General features: G+C 47.6%; 1 protein-coding gene across 6 annotated transcripts in view; it reads right to left on the bottom strand.

Moving 5' to 3' along the window:
- NDRG3 (NDRG family member 3) overlaps positions 1 to 14,957 on the bottom strand; it is a 138,436-nt gene that overhangs the window by 55,944 nt on the left and 67,535 nt on the right. For 3 of the 6 annotated variants that reach the window (XM_076011102.1, XM_076011100.1, XM_076011101.1), the window contains 5 exons: positions 12,637 to 12,672; positions 12,499 to 12,550; positions 11,282 to 11,320; positions 10,042 to 10,170; positions 620 to 753 (listed from right to left, as the gene is read on the bottom strand). In XM_076011102.1, the coding sequence (XP_075867217.1) occupies positions 620 to 753; positions 10,042 to 10,170; positions 11,282 to 11,320; positions 12,499 to 12,550; positions 12,637 to 12,672 (390 nt within the window). Of the gene's footprint in view, positions 1 to 619; positions 754 to 8,632; positions 10,171 to 11,281; positions 11,321 to 12,498; positions 12,551 to 12,636; positions 12,673 to 14,957 lie in introns of those variants that run through there. The other 3 variants (XM_076011104.1, XM_020282079.2, XM_076011103.1) reach the window with 2 other exon arrangements.

Here is a 14,957-nt window from a genome sequence, read left to right on the forward strand (position 1 = left end):
GATGTCAGGGTGAATCCCTGTCTCTTTAAAAAGAAAAAAACCCCTGCTTTTGCTTTAGTATTTCACATCACTCCTAATGTCCATTTCAATTATCTAGAATTTTCTGCAACAATGGAAATATTCTATAATTCTGTGCTGTCCAATAATGTAGCCACTAACTACAAGTGAATCCTGAGGACTTGAAATGTGGCTGGTGTGATAAAGGAATAGAATTTTAAAAATTATAAACCATTTCCTGTGGCTACTGCAATGGACTGTGCATCTTTGGAGAGCTATGGAAGTAAAGCTGGCTGGCCTCACCTGTGGATGAGCTGACTGAGGAGAGAAACCTTGGGAGATGCTTGAGGAACTATCAGGCCCTCCGGATCTAATATGCTGGTTAATGCCTGTCACTGACTCCTATTTTCTTATTCACCTGGTTGTTTCATGATCTCACTGCTAATGCAATCTCTGCAAGAGCAGAGGCCCTGCTTGGATGGCTTACTAGGAAGGGCCTGGTATACAGGAGGCACTCACTGATACTTTGTGCTGTGTTGGGGTTACTGGTCAGGAAGGCCCATGGCAGTGAAGTCTAGGACTGTGCAACCTCACTGTGCCTGGGAAAGGCCCCGAGGCCTACCTGCTTGCACGGGGACAGGTTCCTGGCCTTGGACGGAGGGGCTCGAGCTTGGGCTTGGCAGGGTTTTTTCTCTGCTGGGCAGACTTCCCATCGTTCCTCAGTAGGGCACTTGGAAGCACATCGCAAAGAAAAATCTGAAAGAGATGCTATGATGGGGACTGAGCTGTGCCCCTGGCCTGGTCCCCAGACATCCTTCACTCCCCTACAGATCTCCTTGCTGACACGTGCGAAACCTGCCTCCCATCAGGACCCGGCCCCAGCCCCTCCACCACACTGAGGGCTCCCTGCAAACTGGGCAGTTTTCTCTGCATCCCGGCTCAGTTCTTTGCTTCTGGGCCTTTTTGCTTGTGTGCCCGCCCATGGCAGGAATGCCCTTTCCTCCCCTTAGGGCTTGTCTGGATCCTGCCCTGGCCTGGGAAGCTCTCCCCATGCCCTAGCCTTTGCTGACCACTCCCTTGAATTCTTATGGCCCATGTGGAACCCTTTGTCTGACTGGGATCGCACTGTTCCCCTGGGGGCAGGGGACAGTGATGGGCCAGTGAGGTCACTTCAGGCATGACGGGGCTCGTGGCTAGGGTCAGAGGAGGGCGAGGGGATCTGGGCGGGCTTGAGAGCCAGTGTCACGACAGGCAAGGGGGCACCAAACACACTGTTATTGGTGTCACAGAGTGCCACGAGGCTAGATGACGCAGTGATGACTTGCAAGCCTTAGGGGGTTGGTGGCTGAGCCACTTCCCCTCTCTGTGCCTCCTTTTCCTCATCTGAAAAATGGGGATAACAACACCCGACACACAGTCCAAGAGATAACACTGCACAAGGAGCCTGGCCTGCCCATTTCCTTCATCTTGTCCAGATTGTCACTTTATCAGAGGCCCCTCTGGGGAGCTTCCTCCTTTTTCTCTCTTGGCTCCCTGTTGTGCTCTTTCAAAAGTTTTAATTACTCATTGCCTGTAGAGTTTACATGTTTAATCTGCCATTATCCTACAGATGCCTGAGGACCAGGGCCTCGTTTGCCTGTGTCCTCAGCATTGAGGGCCCACAGCACGTGCTTGAAACACGTTGTCTAAATACACCAAAGTGACGATCAGCTCTTCGGACAGGTGTCTGATCCTCAGAATAATTTAAATACCCAGGTTTCTGGGGTAATGCTGATTTTTTCACACACCATATCAACATGTTTGGGGAGTGGGGGACTGAGTTTTATATTTCTTCTGAGATGATTTCATCCTTTTCAGTAGAGACAAGACACAATTACACATTTGGTCCCATTCAGCTGGTATTCACTGAGCTCCTGCTCTGTGCCAGGCACCTGCCAAGTCATGCTTGCCCTTGAACCCAATGCTGTCTGGATGAAGACTGGTGTCCATCAATAACTATCGCACATGACTTCTACGGCCTCATTGGCCAGTCCTGTCTGAGGAGTAAAGATCCTACCTTAGAGGATAAAACACACCCTCTTTCTGTTCTTTATTCTCATGTCATCGAATGAGAATAACAATACCTGCTTGCTGCTGCCTCTCCATGGGGACTTCAGTATTCATCTGGAAGGGAGCTCTTTAGCCCCAGATAGGCAATGGCTTCTGACAGCCTCTTCCTGCTCAGGTTTTGGGACCCTGCGGTGGTGGTAGACTGAGATGGTGCTGCTGCCTCCTGAGGTTTCTGATTCCCTGGATGCTAGAGCACCCCTCCAGTTCAGGTTGTCAATATCCCCGCTGCCTCCCAGTCTGTCTGTCCCCACCTTGAGTAGGAGGTCCAGGCTCAATGCTTAACTTTGCAGACATGGGTCTCCAGGAAATCCCAGGGAGAGAACACCTGCCTTGGGTAGCGTGGGTGATCACTTCAGGCCAACCAGGTTGGAGCTGCGTGACCTCAGGCAAAGCACATAAGCTGAGTCTCACCTGTGAACTGGGGAAAGGAATATCCACTCCGCAGGATCGTGGGGAGAATTAGAGGAGTGTAGCACAGAATGGGTGCTCAGTGAAGCTTAGTTTCCTTTCCCCTCCTTCAGCAATACCACAATCACCAACTGCATAAACCCAGAGACTTCTTCCTGCTGCAGGTGGAGCTGGGGCTGGGCCCTAAGGGCCAAGGGAGAGAGGAGCTACACTCATGCTGGAAGCCTCCCTGGAACTCCCTCCCTCGTGAGGTCCTGGTGGCAAATGGAAGACCATGCAGTGGGCAGGCTTCCAAGGAGGAGATATTAGTGGAAACTTTTATAAGAGATAATCTAGTCATTAACCACACAAATATTTGAGCAACTTACTATGTGCTCAGCACCTTCTAGGGGACCCGAGTCAGTAGATGGAGGAAAGAGTAAAAGGCAGCTGAGATCAGCACACTGTGTTGAACTTAGAGTTTTTTTGTTTTGTTTTGAGGCAAAGTCTCACTCTGTGGCACCAGCTAGAGTGCCGTGGTGTCAGCCTAGCTCACAGCAACCTCAAATTTCTGGGCTCAAGCAATCCTTCTGCCTCAGCCTCAAAGTGGTTGGGACTATAGGCATGTGTCACCACGGTGGGATAATTTTTTTTCTTTCCTTTTTAGTAGAGATGAGCATCTTGCTCTTGCCCAGGTTGGTGTCAAACTTCTGAGCTTAAGTGATCTTCTTGCCTCGGCCTCACAGAGTGCTAGGATTACAGGTGTAAGCCATCTCTCCTGGCCCAGAACTCATTCTTGATCATCTCACTAGAGTCCCATTTTAGATACAATGACCAAGGCCCCGAGAGGACAACCTCGTGCTTAATGGTTGTAGAGCTGGTTACCCACAGCCCGGACAAACATGAGTGTTTTGTGCTTCTCAAGATCATTTTCAGAAGTGGGCATAAGAGTGATGAATTTGGATTGGATTTAAGGGAGACCTCTCTCTTTCAACTGAGAAACATCACCCTTTGAGAGGAATTGTAGAGTTTACAGCTGAAGTGTCTTCAGAGATGATAATCTCTCCTTCACTGGCTGTGGAAGACGGCAGCGCAGAGAGGGGCCCAAAGTCACACAGCCGGTCGGTAACCAAGATGGGATCAGAATGGGCACGAGGACAAGCTAGAGAGACAGAGGAGAGGGGAGGCCTCGGTTCTTCTGGGACCCCCAGAAACCACCCCCCTTGCACATTCATAGACCACTTCCCCTTCTCCTTAAGCTCTTGTTTCCCAGCAGCAAATAAAGCCCAGTGCCAGTCTCTGGGAGGACAATTCTTCCTCACCTGCCTCAGGGCCATGAGAAAACAAAAAGCAAGCATACTTACTGGTTTCTTGTCCGAGGTTTGGGCAGAGGGCTCAACTAAGATGCATGCTTTCGCAGGACAGGTTAGAGCTTTGGGGGCCCCTTCGGGCAGTGAGCCAAAGTCTTTGGTCCTAGGACACCCAGAACTTTCTTGGCCCGGGAGGCTCTCGAGAGGCTGTGTCTGTTTGGGTGGGTCATCATCTGTCAGTGGTCAGCAGTTTATACACCCAGGATGGGTGAGGAGCCCCATGCTCCTTGGAGACGCTGGACTGGACACCCCTCCCAAGCACAGCTGGGTCAGGGAAAAAGACCTAGGGCTCCCTGAGCTCTGTCACAAAGACGCAGGTGCAGGGTCCTTGGAGCTGTGGCTCCTGTCTGCAGACTCTGTGGTTCTCACAACCACCCATTTCCTCTGACGGCATCACAGACCAGTGAAGAGCCACCTACCCCAAGTTCCTGTTTCTGGGGGAGCAGCAGCTGCCTTGTCAACAAAAGGTTTTTCTCTGGCTTTGCAGCGTGGTCTTGTCCAGGGAACACAGCACCAAGGTAAATGAGCAGAAGGTTCCCATGCTGGCCTGACTGTAATAATCACCAGCGGGGCTTAAGTTTAGCAAATTTGGGAGACCCTCCCAAACTTTTTTCTTTTTTTTGAGACAGAGTCTCACTTTGTTGCCCAGGCTAGAGTGAGTGCCGTGGTGTTAGCCTAACTCACAGCAACCTCAAACTCCTGGGCTCAAGCAATCCTCCTGCCTCAGCCTCCTGAGTTGCTGGGACTACAGGCATGCGCCACCGTGCTCAGCTAATTTTTTCTATATATATTTTTAGTTGATCAATCAATTTTTTTCTATTTATAGTAGAGACGAGGGTCTCACTCTTGCTCAGGCTGGTTTAGAACTCCTGACCTCAAGTAATCCGCCTGCCGCGGCCTCCCAGAGTGCTATCTTCCACACCTTCTAAATCCACGTTGCCAGAGGGGGAACCTAGGAATCTAAATTGTAAACACTCCCAGGGATTCTCTTGACTGGCAAGTTCCAGAAGCACGGCCTTCTCAACCTTTAATGTGTATAAGAATCACCTGGGGATCTTGGTCAGTCGTAGACTCTGATTCAGCAGGTCTGCGGTGGGCTTCAAGATTCGGCATTTCTAATAAATAGGCTCCCAGGTGATGCTCGTGTTGCTCGTCTGGGAAGCACACTTTGAGAACTACCGTGCAGAATGTGCTCTTCAAAGTGTGGTCCCCAGACCAGCAGCCTCCGTATCACCTGGGAATTTGTTAGACTTGCAAATTATCAGAACTGATCTCACATCTATTGGATCAGAGACTCAGGGGACAGGTCCCCTGCAATCTGTTTCTACAAGCCTTCCAGGTGACTCTGAGGCATGCCCAAGACTGAGAATCTGTGCTCTAGGATCAAGACTGTGATTGTGACTGAATTATCTTTGACATCTGGGTTGTTCCCTTTAGCCCACAGTTTATTAAAATTTTACTACACCCATTTGCCGTGGTGGGTGAGTATTCCTGGAGACAGATGCTATTTAACACACAATGGCCCGTTGCATGGAGACAACTCCTCTCTCCAGCTCAGACCACACAGCCTTTTCTGGTGTCTTGCCAGCTATAGCACACTGCTGTTTAGGTTCTCAGAGTTCCTGCCAGTCTCTCTCCCTTGCTCCTGGGGAATTTGGTTTGATATTTAACTTTGGAGGCATGTGGTATGGAGAGCTGAAGGAGCCAGTGGAGTAACTGTGGAGGTAATTTCTAATCAGGATGTTAGAACGGATGGTAGCTGCCACTCAGGGGAGGGAAAGAATTCAGCACCCCCTCTCCCTCCTACCTCCATACGACTCTGATGCCTATCTTATGTGGGACTGGCAAACTATCCAAACTGGCTTCAACGTGAGGTTCCTGAATGAAGTAGGAAGGAAGGAGTGGCCATATTTGGTCTCTTCTTAAAAGAATCCCACCATATAATGCTCCTTTTCCATGTACGGAGGCATTGGAGAATCAGAAAGTTTAAAATCTTAGGTTTGCCACTGTAATATAAGTAATATGTATTTGGTTTTCCTCCCTGGCTCTTGGCCAGAGGTCCTAAAACCCTTGTAATTGCCTGGGTGATACAAACATCCTCTGTTCTTTTTTTTTTCTTGAGATAGGGTCTTGCTCTCTTGCCCTGACTAGAGTGCAGTAACATCATCATAGCTCATTGCAACCTCAAACTCTTTGGCTCAAGTGATCATCCTGTCCCAGCCTGCTGAGTAGCTGGGCCTACAGGGCACACACCACTATGCCTAGCTAATTTTTCTTTTTTTTTGTATAGATGGGGGGGGGGGTCTCACTATGTTGCTTAGGTTCATCTTGAACTCCTGGTCTCAAGTGATCCTCTTGCCTCAGCCTCCCAAAGTGCTAGGATTACAGGCGTGAGCTGCTGTGCCTGGTGTGTTTTTGGTTCTAACAAGGGAATTCTTGGTGAGCTGCTGGGTGAAGGCTGGTCACCAAAAAGACTAAGCCATGATTATGAGGTTGGAGCTTTAGGCCTCACCCCCACCCTTAGGAAGGGGAGAGCTGGAGACTGAGTTAATAATTGATCATGCTTATGTCATGGAGTCACCATAAAAATCCCTAAAGTGCTATAGATATAGCGGGATAAAAAAATTCCTAAAATACAGGGTTCAGAGAGCTTCCAGAGTGGCGAGCATACCCCTGTGCCATGCATACCCCAACTCCATGGGGTCAGAAGCTCTTATGCTTGTGACCCTTTGAGACTTTATGTACTTTATCTGGCTATTCATGCATATCCTTCATCATATCCTTTACAATAAACCAGTAAACATGTTTCCCTGAGTTCTGTAACCTATCATAGCAAACTATTAAACCTGAAGAGGGGTTCATGGGAACCCTCAATTTGCAGCCAAGTTAGAAGTATGGGTAACCTGGGGATCTACTGCTTGCAATTGGTGCCTGAAGTGGGGGCACTCTTGTGGGGCTGAACCCTTAACCTGTGGGGTCTGCACTAACTACAGGTAGCTACTACCATAATTGAATTAATTGTAGGACACCTCATTTGCAACTGGAGTGTTGGAGAACTGCTTGGTAGAGGGAAAAAAACCATACATTTGGTCATAGAAATGCTGGAAGTGTTGAGTGTAGTAGAGGAAACTGTTTCCCAGGCAGCCACTTACTAGTTTTGTGACCATTTATAAACTAGTTACCTCTGGGCATGTTTCTGCATCCAAACAATGGGAATAGCATCTTATCTCATTAGGTCAATAGAAGGAAATTTACAGGAAGGCGCTAAGGGCCTGACCTATAGTAGATGCTCAATAAAAGGCTGAAGGCTGGGCATGGTGGCTCACACCTATAATGCCAGCACTGTGGGAGGCCACAGTGGGAGGGAGGATGACTTAAACAGCAGTTTGAGATCAGCTAGAGCAAATCATGAGACTCTTGGCTCTACCAAAAAAATTTTAAAATAAGCCTGCGTGGTAGCACACTCGTGTAGTCCTAGCTACTTGGGAGGATCCTTTTAGCCCAGGAGTTGGAGGCTACAGTGAACTATGATTGCACCACTATACTCTAGCCTGGGTAACATAGTGACATTCTGTCTCTAAAACAAAACAAAACAAAAAAATGAATAAAATATGGGGTCTTATGTGGGGTCTTGCTGTGTTGCATAGGCTGGACTGGAACTCCTGGCCTCAAGCCATCCTCCTACTTCAGAAGCCTTCTAAGTGGCTGAGACTATAGGCACCCAGTTCAGAAATGACTTTTTTAAGGTAAGTGATCTTGGCCAATTCACTTAATTTTCCTGAGCTGTTCCTTGTCTGTAAAACAGATGCTGCCCACTTTGCGGAATTGCCATGAAAAATGGGTAACATGAGGTCATTGGAAGCGCTTCATTTAGCCCTCTCGTGTAGCGTCTGCCTGGCCTCTCATAAAGCAGGCACTCAAATTTTTTCTCAGTTCTCAACAGGAAGAAAGGACACGTAAATGAGGAGTGAGGTAAGGATAAGTCAGGAAGTCAGCTGAGGCCTGACTCCAGGCACGAGGCCAAGCTGGGAAAACAGGCAACCTTCCATGCTGAGTGTGGAGCCACGTGGTTTCAAGTGCAACCGTGGCCATAGGATCAATTCCAGCTTGTCACTCTGTAAAGCACTGACCCCCATCATCAAGGCACTCAGCTTAGTCATCTGACTCTGTTTACGTCCATTTGTTTTTCCTCCGTACCAGAACGGGCAGGCTCCATGTCATTTTGAAAGTACCTCTCGTGGATGCAGCGACCTGCTTGTACTCAGGGTAGCACTAGTCTCTGTATCACTCAAAACTGATCTGAGACAGTGGCTTCCTGAAATTATTCTTGGTACAGATATAGCCATTTCTGAAGAAATACAGGCTGGTCTCCTAGAGGATCCCAGACAACTGGCTGTAGATTATTAAAGGATAGGCAGGACTCAGCAATCCTGTAGAGATGGCAGAGCTGAGGTGTGCAGCACCTTGCCAAGACCTCAGCTTCTCTTCCTTCATCACACACAGCACTGTTGGGCTTCTCACAATGTCTGCATTGAGGGAAATACAGACATGTCAGATGGAACTGGGATTCAGTCCTTGCTGGCCTTATTGGCTGTAGGACCTTGGGCAAATGATTGATCCTGAGGCTTCATTTCCTCCCTATAAATGGACAGTGTCACTGGAGGGGGGGGGAAGTGATCACATGTGAACATGCTCAGCACAGAACCAGCATTTAGTAACTTGGTCCTGCCTGAACCCAATGAGTAGCTTGAGAGAAATAACACCAGCAATCAGGTAACAATGAGACATATACAGCTTTATTAACAATCTGTAAAAAGTCATACTCTGGCAGAGTGATATATTCCTTATCTCAGCAGAAAGCAAACAATGAGTCTGAAAAGCCCCTTTCCGAGATTTGGAACCGTATAACCCTGAGCTTACATCGCAATGCTTCCAAGAACTGGGCTCTGGCTGCGTGGCAGTTGGTCTCCATGGCTTTCACCCTCCTCCAGCAATACTCTCTGGCTGGCTGTGACCCTTCACATAATAGTAGACAGGAAGCTGAAAAGTTTTACCTGGACAGGGCTGCCCTTACAGGTGGGTCTCTTTCCTCCTACAAAAGGGACTTCATAGGATTAAGAATCTTTCTGAGAAATGGGTACTATGTTAATTAAATTTAGCTTCCATTAAGTCTGCTGAAATCAAGGCTATACTTCACTCTCCCCATCACAGACTTGGGAGGCACTTCTTGTGGACATATGGATGTCTGGTAAGTGGTATCCGACACTGTGGCAACAGCAGTTTTGCTCTTGCAGAGCCGAGGCCTGGCATTTTGTTTTCTGTCTTCCTGTGCTAAGAGAGTCCAGTAATTAAACCACACTTGCTCCTTGGAAAAAATTCTGTTGTATCAGAACCTCATCATTCATGGGTTTCTTGTATGAAATAGACTGTCTCCCTCCCTTGAATTTATAGAATAGTATTTATGAATTCATCTGGACAGAGGGGGCGGATGGCCACCCTGCCTGGCTCCTTATGAACAGGTACCTTCTCCAGTTGGTCACAATCAGTCAAGGGTCCTAGCAGTCATTATGATCTTCCACATTCCTCAGAGCTGCTCTCTCCTGAAGTCATTTTGCCAATCACGTTGGCCAATTTAGAACTAAAAGAGAATGTACCCAACCTACAAATCTGTTCTGCATATTTCCCTTAAAAACATCATTGATGATGCAAAAAAAGTCCCTTTTTTGTTTTGTATTAGCGCTATAAGAAAGCATGTCTAAAATCACAGAACTATGCATACAGAAACACAGACACGCGTGCTTGCACACACACAGAGTTGGGATCAAAGAATCTTATCCGATACATGGTTGGGGAGCATAGGAAAAAGCTGGCGAGAGAAGATATGGAGATTGGATCAGCTAACGATGTTGGAATGTTACAGTAATGGCATGGAAGTGGTTCTTGGTATATACAAAAAGGGGGGTGGGCAGGCAGGAAGAATGATAAATCCAGGCTACTAGAGAGAGGTTCAGTGGCCATGCATGAGTTAAAGATAGTAGACGCTGGTTGGCTGGATGAAATGTTACATTAAGGAGGAGTCATTTGAAGAAGGGTGGACTTGTATGGTCCAGGGGAGGAGCATCTGCTTAGCAGGACACCTCCATGGTCTGGGGTCTTTCCAGGACATCGGGGGACTCACAGGATTCTTGAGTTCCATCTGACTGATTGCTGGTGACAGACCGGCTGAAGGGACTTTCTCCAGAGCCGATGCTACTTGAGGTTGAGTGAGTTCGTGATCTGGCGAGCCGGGTCATGCTGGCAGATGGTACTGGAACAAAGAAGCAAGACGACTAGAAGATGGAGCCCTGGTTATGCTCAGCTAATCTAGAAGTTTCACCAGAGGTTTTGTGTGTAGCCTCTCCAACCCATTTACAATGACACCCAGGACAAAATACAGCCATCCCCATTTTGCATTATTAGCTCTAGGTGAGTGGCAATATGCACAAGGCTACTTTAATCCTTTAGATCTGATTGGAATCTCAGCTCACTCTAGCCCAAAGCAGAACAAGGAAACCCCTAAGTCCAGACAGAATCTAGCCTCTTAGCTATGCCCACACTATTCACACAGTGATTATGAAGGAGGCTTTAGGAACCCAAACAGGTAATCAAAACCTACAGTGCATGCAAGACTACACCAAAGAAAAGACAGACAAACCACACAAGTATGAAAGTGTTTCACAGACACAGTGCAAGCCCGATACAACAAGACTACCATCCGTGTCCACAGGCTACCCTGACTACCTGGGGAGGAGGGCGAGGAGACATGTAGGCAGGTGTGGGTGGAGGGGAGGGAAGCTACACCTGGAGCTGACTTCTACACAGGAATGAGGCATAGGTTGCTGGGAAGGAAGAGCTCTGGGGTTAGGTGTTGACCTCAGACTCGTGTTATGCCACTGCTTGACCCTAAGGTCCTTCCAGCTTGGATGGGACAGGGCTTTACATGGCATATCCTCCTGAGGCACCAGCCACTCCCACAGCTGTCATTTCAATGCTGGGGTCAAAGGTGCCAGAGTTCTCTGGGCACAGTCTCTGACACTCCCATTTAGAGTCAAGGCTGCCCTTCCATTCCTGCCTGTGGCTGGGGATTAATACTAGGGTCAGTAGGCGGTAGTGGAAGGGGGGCCCTGTCTGTTAAGCTTCAGCTGCTATTATGACCCTGGATTAGGGTCACAAGAGAAGGCCTGGCCCTTACAACCAGATCCTTTCTTCCTCCTGGGGACCGGGGCTGGAACTATAGGCTAAACCCCTTGGGGCATAACGAGCCACGTTCTATCGGGCTCTCACTGCACAGGAAAACCGCGGACATGCTGCAGGCAGCCAATGCAGCCAGGAGAGCGTGGCTGGGAGGCAGGGTGTGGGGCCAGCACAGAGGAAGGTACCTGACTCGGTGCTCAGGTGACTGAGCTGCACATATGGAACTGGAAGCAGGATGGACACAGGAAGAGCCAGGTTAGTGACCAGAGAGTGCTAAGTGGCAACCTCAGCTGCCCAGTAGACACTGACAGAATACTCTAAGCCAGGGATCAATTTTTATTGTAAGGTCCCAGAGAGAAGGTGAAGCTGATAGATATTTCAATAACATCTCAGAGGTTACGTCTCTCAACTAGACAAAGGCAATTATTTTCCCCTCCACTATAAACAGTCATCTGCGTTTGATCATAAAGGGGCTGGAAGATCACCTATTTCCTAGGAAAGGGATGACAATGGGCTAGGAGAGGGAATTCTGCTCCTCCCAGCAAGCCTGGGGGCTGTGGGTGTGGGCTCGGTTGGTAGCAGCTCACAGACGGGGATGACACAGCCACTTGAGACAAGACATACACGGTCTGCCTGGCAGGTACAGGGCTGCACCCAGGGGCCAGCTGCCCAGAGCAGCTGACCAAGTGGCTCACAAATGGCCATTATCCACATTGATACCAAAGGCAGGAGAAAATCACCGTACTGGGTAAAGAGCTCTGTACCTGGGTGTAAAGGTTTTTCTTAAAACTCCAATAAAAGACCAAGCATAGATAATTCTATGACAAATGAGAAAGCTTGGGGTCTCACAATACGAGAGACCACGACAACAGCATATGATATGGTCATATCCTTGCACTTGCTCTAAAATACTCCGCAACTTTATGTTCTATAGTGGAACAGATTAAACCAAGGACACTACTCTTTCCTTCTGGAGTCTCCATCTTGTTTCTCTAGGCCAGGAGTTATTAAACAGCTGAGTTCAAACACAAATCGCTGCTAGGACAGCCCAAGCTTCAGTGGTTACAATGGAGTCAGACTGCCTTGGTTTGAATCATGGCTCTTTAGCTAAATTGTTACCTTGGGAAATGTAATAAGCCTCTCTGATCGTCTGTTTCCTCTTCTATAAAATGGGACTAATAGCAGAACTTACCTCTTAGGTTAAGAATATATAGTACCTGACACAAGGTAAGTGCTTAATAAGTATTAGCACATCACATCTATGTGCAAATGAATGCTCCATAAACATCCTGGTTTCTACCTTCTCTAGCATAGGTTGTGTCCTAAGAATTGTGGCCTCCCAGATGTCAAACTGACCACCATTATTCATAAATCTTTGTTAGAAAAGTTGTGTGCTACTCACTGTAGCCCATTCCCTGTAAAAAGTATTTGAAGGCCTCGGTGAGCTTCCCGGGCTGTGGGGACAAAACAAGCAGGCATTAATGTCTACATAGGCAGAGAGGCAGGATCCAACAGGCGCTTAAAAAAAACATCTCCTTACCTGAACTACTTGAGGCAGTCCCCCACAGTCTGCCATCTAGAAGAGGAAAAACATGCCAGTCAGTTGGGACTTATACGTAAGCCACATGCTATGACTATGTCAAGCCCTGTCCCATAGGACACAATCGAGTTTCAGATTCCTTAATGTTTAAGTGCATCCCAGTTTGCATGTCCTCACTGCTCTCCTATACAAAAACCTGGACCCTAGCAATGACCTTGGATGCAAATCCAAAAGCGTTATTTAAGGTTTATTTATCAATAAGCTGCAAGGCCTGACTTTCAGGCCCATGGTGGAAATTTTCTGTTGAGGTGTTGGTGAAGTTAACCACTGCCTTCAACAATGCTTCTGACTCTGCCTGAAGAATGTTACTTTCAGAGTCCTCAAACAGTCTGACCCTGACTACTGGGGGCATTGTGTCTTTTAAGTTCCCCTCAACTCTACATTATCTTCACTCCATGAGGAAGGGGAGTTCTCCAATGAGGAGCTGATGCTGATTCAGCCACCTTGCTTGGTCAGCCACTTTCTTCTTACAGCTGTTTTTTGTTTTTTTTTTTGAGACAGAGTCTCGCTTTGTTGCCTAGGCTAGAGTGAGTGCCATGGCGTCAGCCTAGCTCACAGCAACCTCAATCTCCTGGCTCAAGCAATCCTTCTGCCTCAGCCTCCCAAGTAGCTGGGACTACAGGCATGCGCCACCATGCCCGGCTAATTTTTTATATATATATATATTAGTTGGCCAATTAATTTCTTTCTATTTATAGTAGAGACGGGGTCTCGCTCTTGTTCAGGCTGGTTTCGAACTCCTGACCTCGAGCAATCCGCCCGCCTCGGCCTCCCAGAGAGCTAGGATTACAGGCGTGAGCCACCACGCCCGGCCCTTACAGCTGTTTTTGGTGAGACTACTTTTTACCTCATGAACTTTTTTTTTGAGACAGTCACACCTTGTCACCCTGGCTGGAGTCCTGTTGTGTCATCATAGCTCACTGTAACCTCAAACTCCCAGGCTCAAGGGATCCTCCTGCCTCAGCCTCCTAAGTATCTGGGACTCAACGCCCAGCTATGTTTTCTACTTTCTGTAGAGACAGGGTCTTACTCTTGGTCAGGCTGGTCTCAAACTCCTGGCCTCAAGCGATCCTCCTGCCTCAGCCTCTCAGAGTGCTAGGATTACACTCATGAGCCCACACCCGACCTACCTCATAAACCTTTATAGCTGATTATTCTCACCTGTGCAAGGATTTCTAGGCTAGGGCTTCATTAGTGTGCACTGGAATTACCCAGAGAACTTGTTAAAACTCAGGTTCTTGGGTTCCTATCCTAGAGATTCTGATTCAATAGGTCTGGGGTAAGGTTCAAGAATTTGCATTTCTGCCTTGGTAGAATAGCAGTGAACTCTCCTAGAGAAATTATTGTGCAGGTTCCCCCGTGACTTGGTGGGGTGCACTAGGGTCTTGGAGACTTTTACTATTTTTAATGCTAGCAACTACCACTTACTGAATGCTTCCTGTTTACAGGCTGCTGTGCTACGCATGCATTTACTGCATTCAGTCATTCAATGTGTTTTTATAGATTGCTTCCTACATAGCGATGAATAAGGCAGACTAGGTCCCTCTCCAACAGCCTCAGGAGGCACACATCCCCACTGTATGGATGGTGAAACTGAGGGTCAGACTGATCAACTCGCTTGTCCTGTGTTTCACCTCTGTTTCTTTTAATATTAGTTTGTTGTCACATTTTAACATTTTTGAAATCAAGAAATTTTGCCATGCCAAATTAAGGAGAAAGCTATGAGCTAGTTGTCATTACTTGTACAGGTATGAATTTAGGCCTGGCTAAAAAGTTTCCTTATATCCCATTGTCTCTGAACTAGTATCCTTATGTATAGCTAATGTTTATTGAAGACAGGCTGTGTTAATCCCTACAACATTTCCATGAAGTCAGTACTATTATTAACTTGATTTTATAAATGAAAAAACTGTCATACAGATCTAAAGTCATATAGGTAAAAAAATTGGCAGTGCTGGGCCTCAAACCTGGCCACATACAACTTTAGGGCTCCTATTTCTTAGCACTACCGTGTTTCCCCGAAAATAAGACCTACCCATAAAATAAGCCCTAGCAGGATTTCTAAGCATTTGCACAATATAAGCCCTACCCAGAAAATAAGATCTAGTGATGGGCATGGCTACGCAGTGTATCTGCACAACCCATTTCCTTGAAGAGTGGTAAAAAAGATGAGCAGCCCTTCTTATCTGCCCCATTGTGACAGCTACTATCCCAGAGGTGACCGGAAAGGTGCGGGCGGCCCCACCAACAAGGTTGGCTCC

The sequence above is a fragment of the Microcebus murinus genome, chromosome 16 (assembly GCF_040939455.1).
Source record: "Microcebus murinus isolate Inina chromosome 16, M.murinus_Inina_mat1.0, whole genome shotgun sequence".
Classification (NCBI taxonomy): Eukaryota; Metazoa; Chordata; class Mammalia; order Primates; family Cheirogaleidae; genus Microcebus; species Microcebus murinus.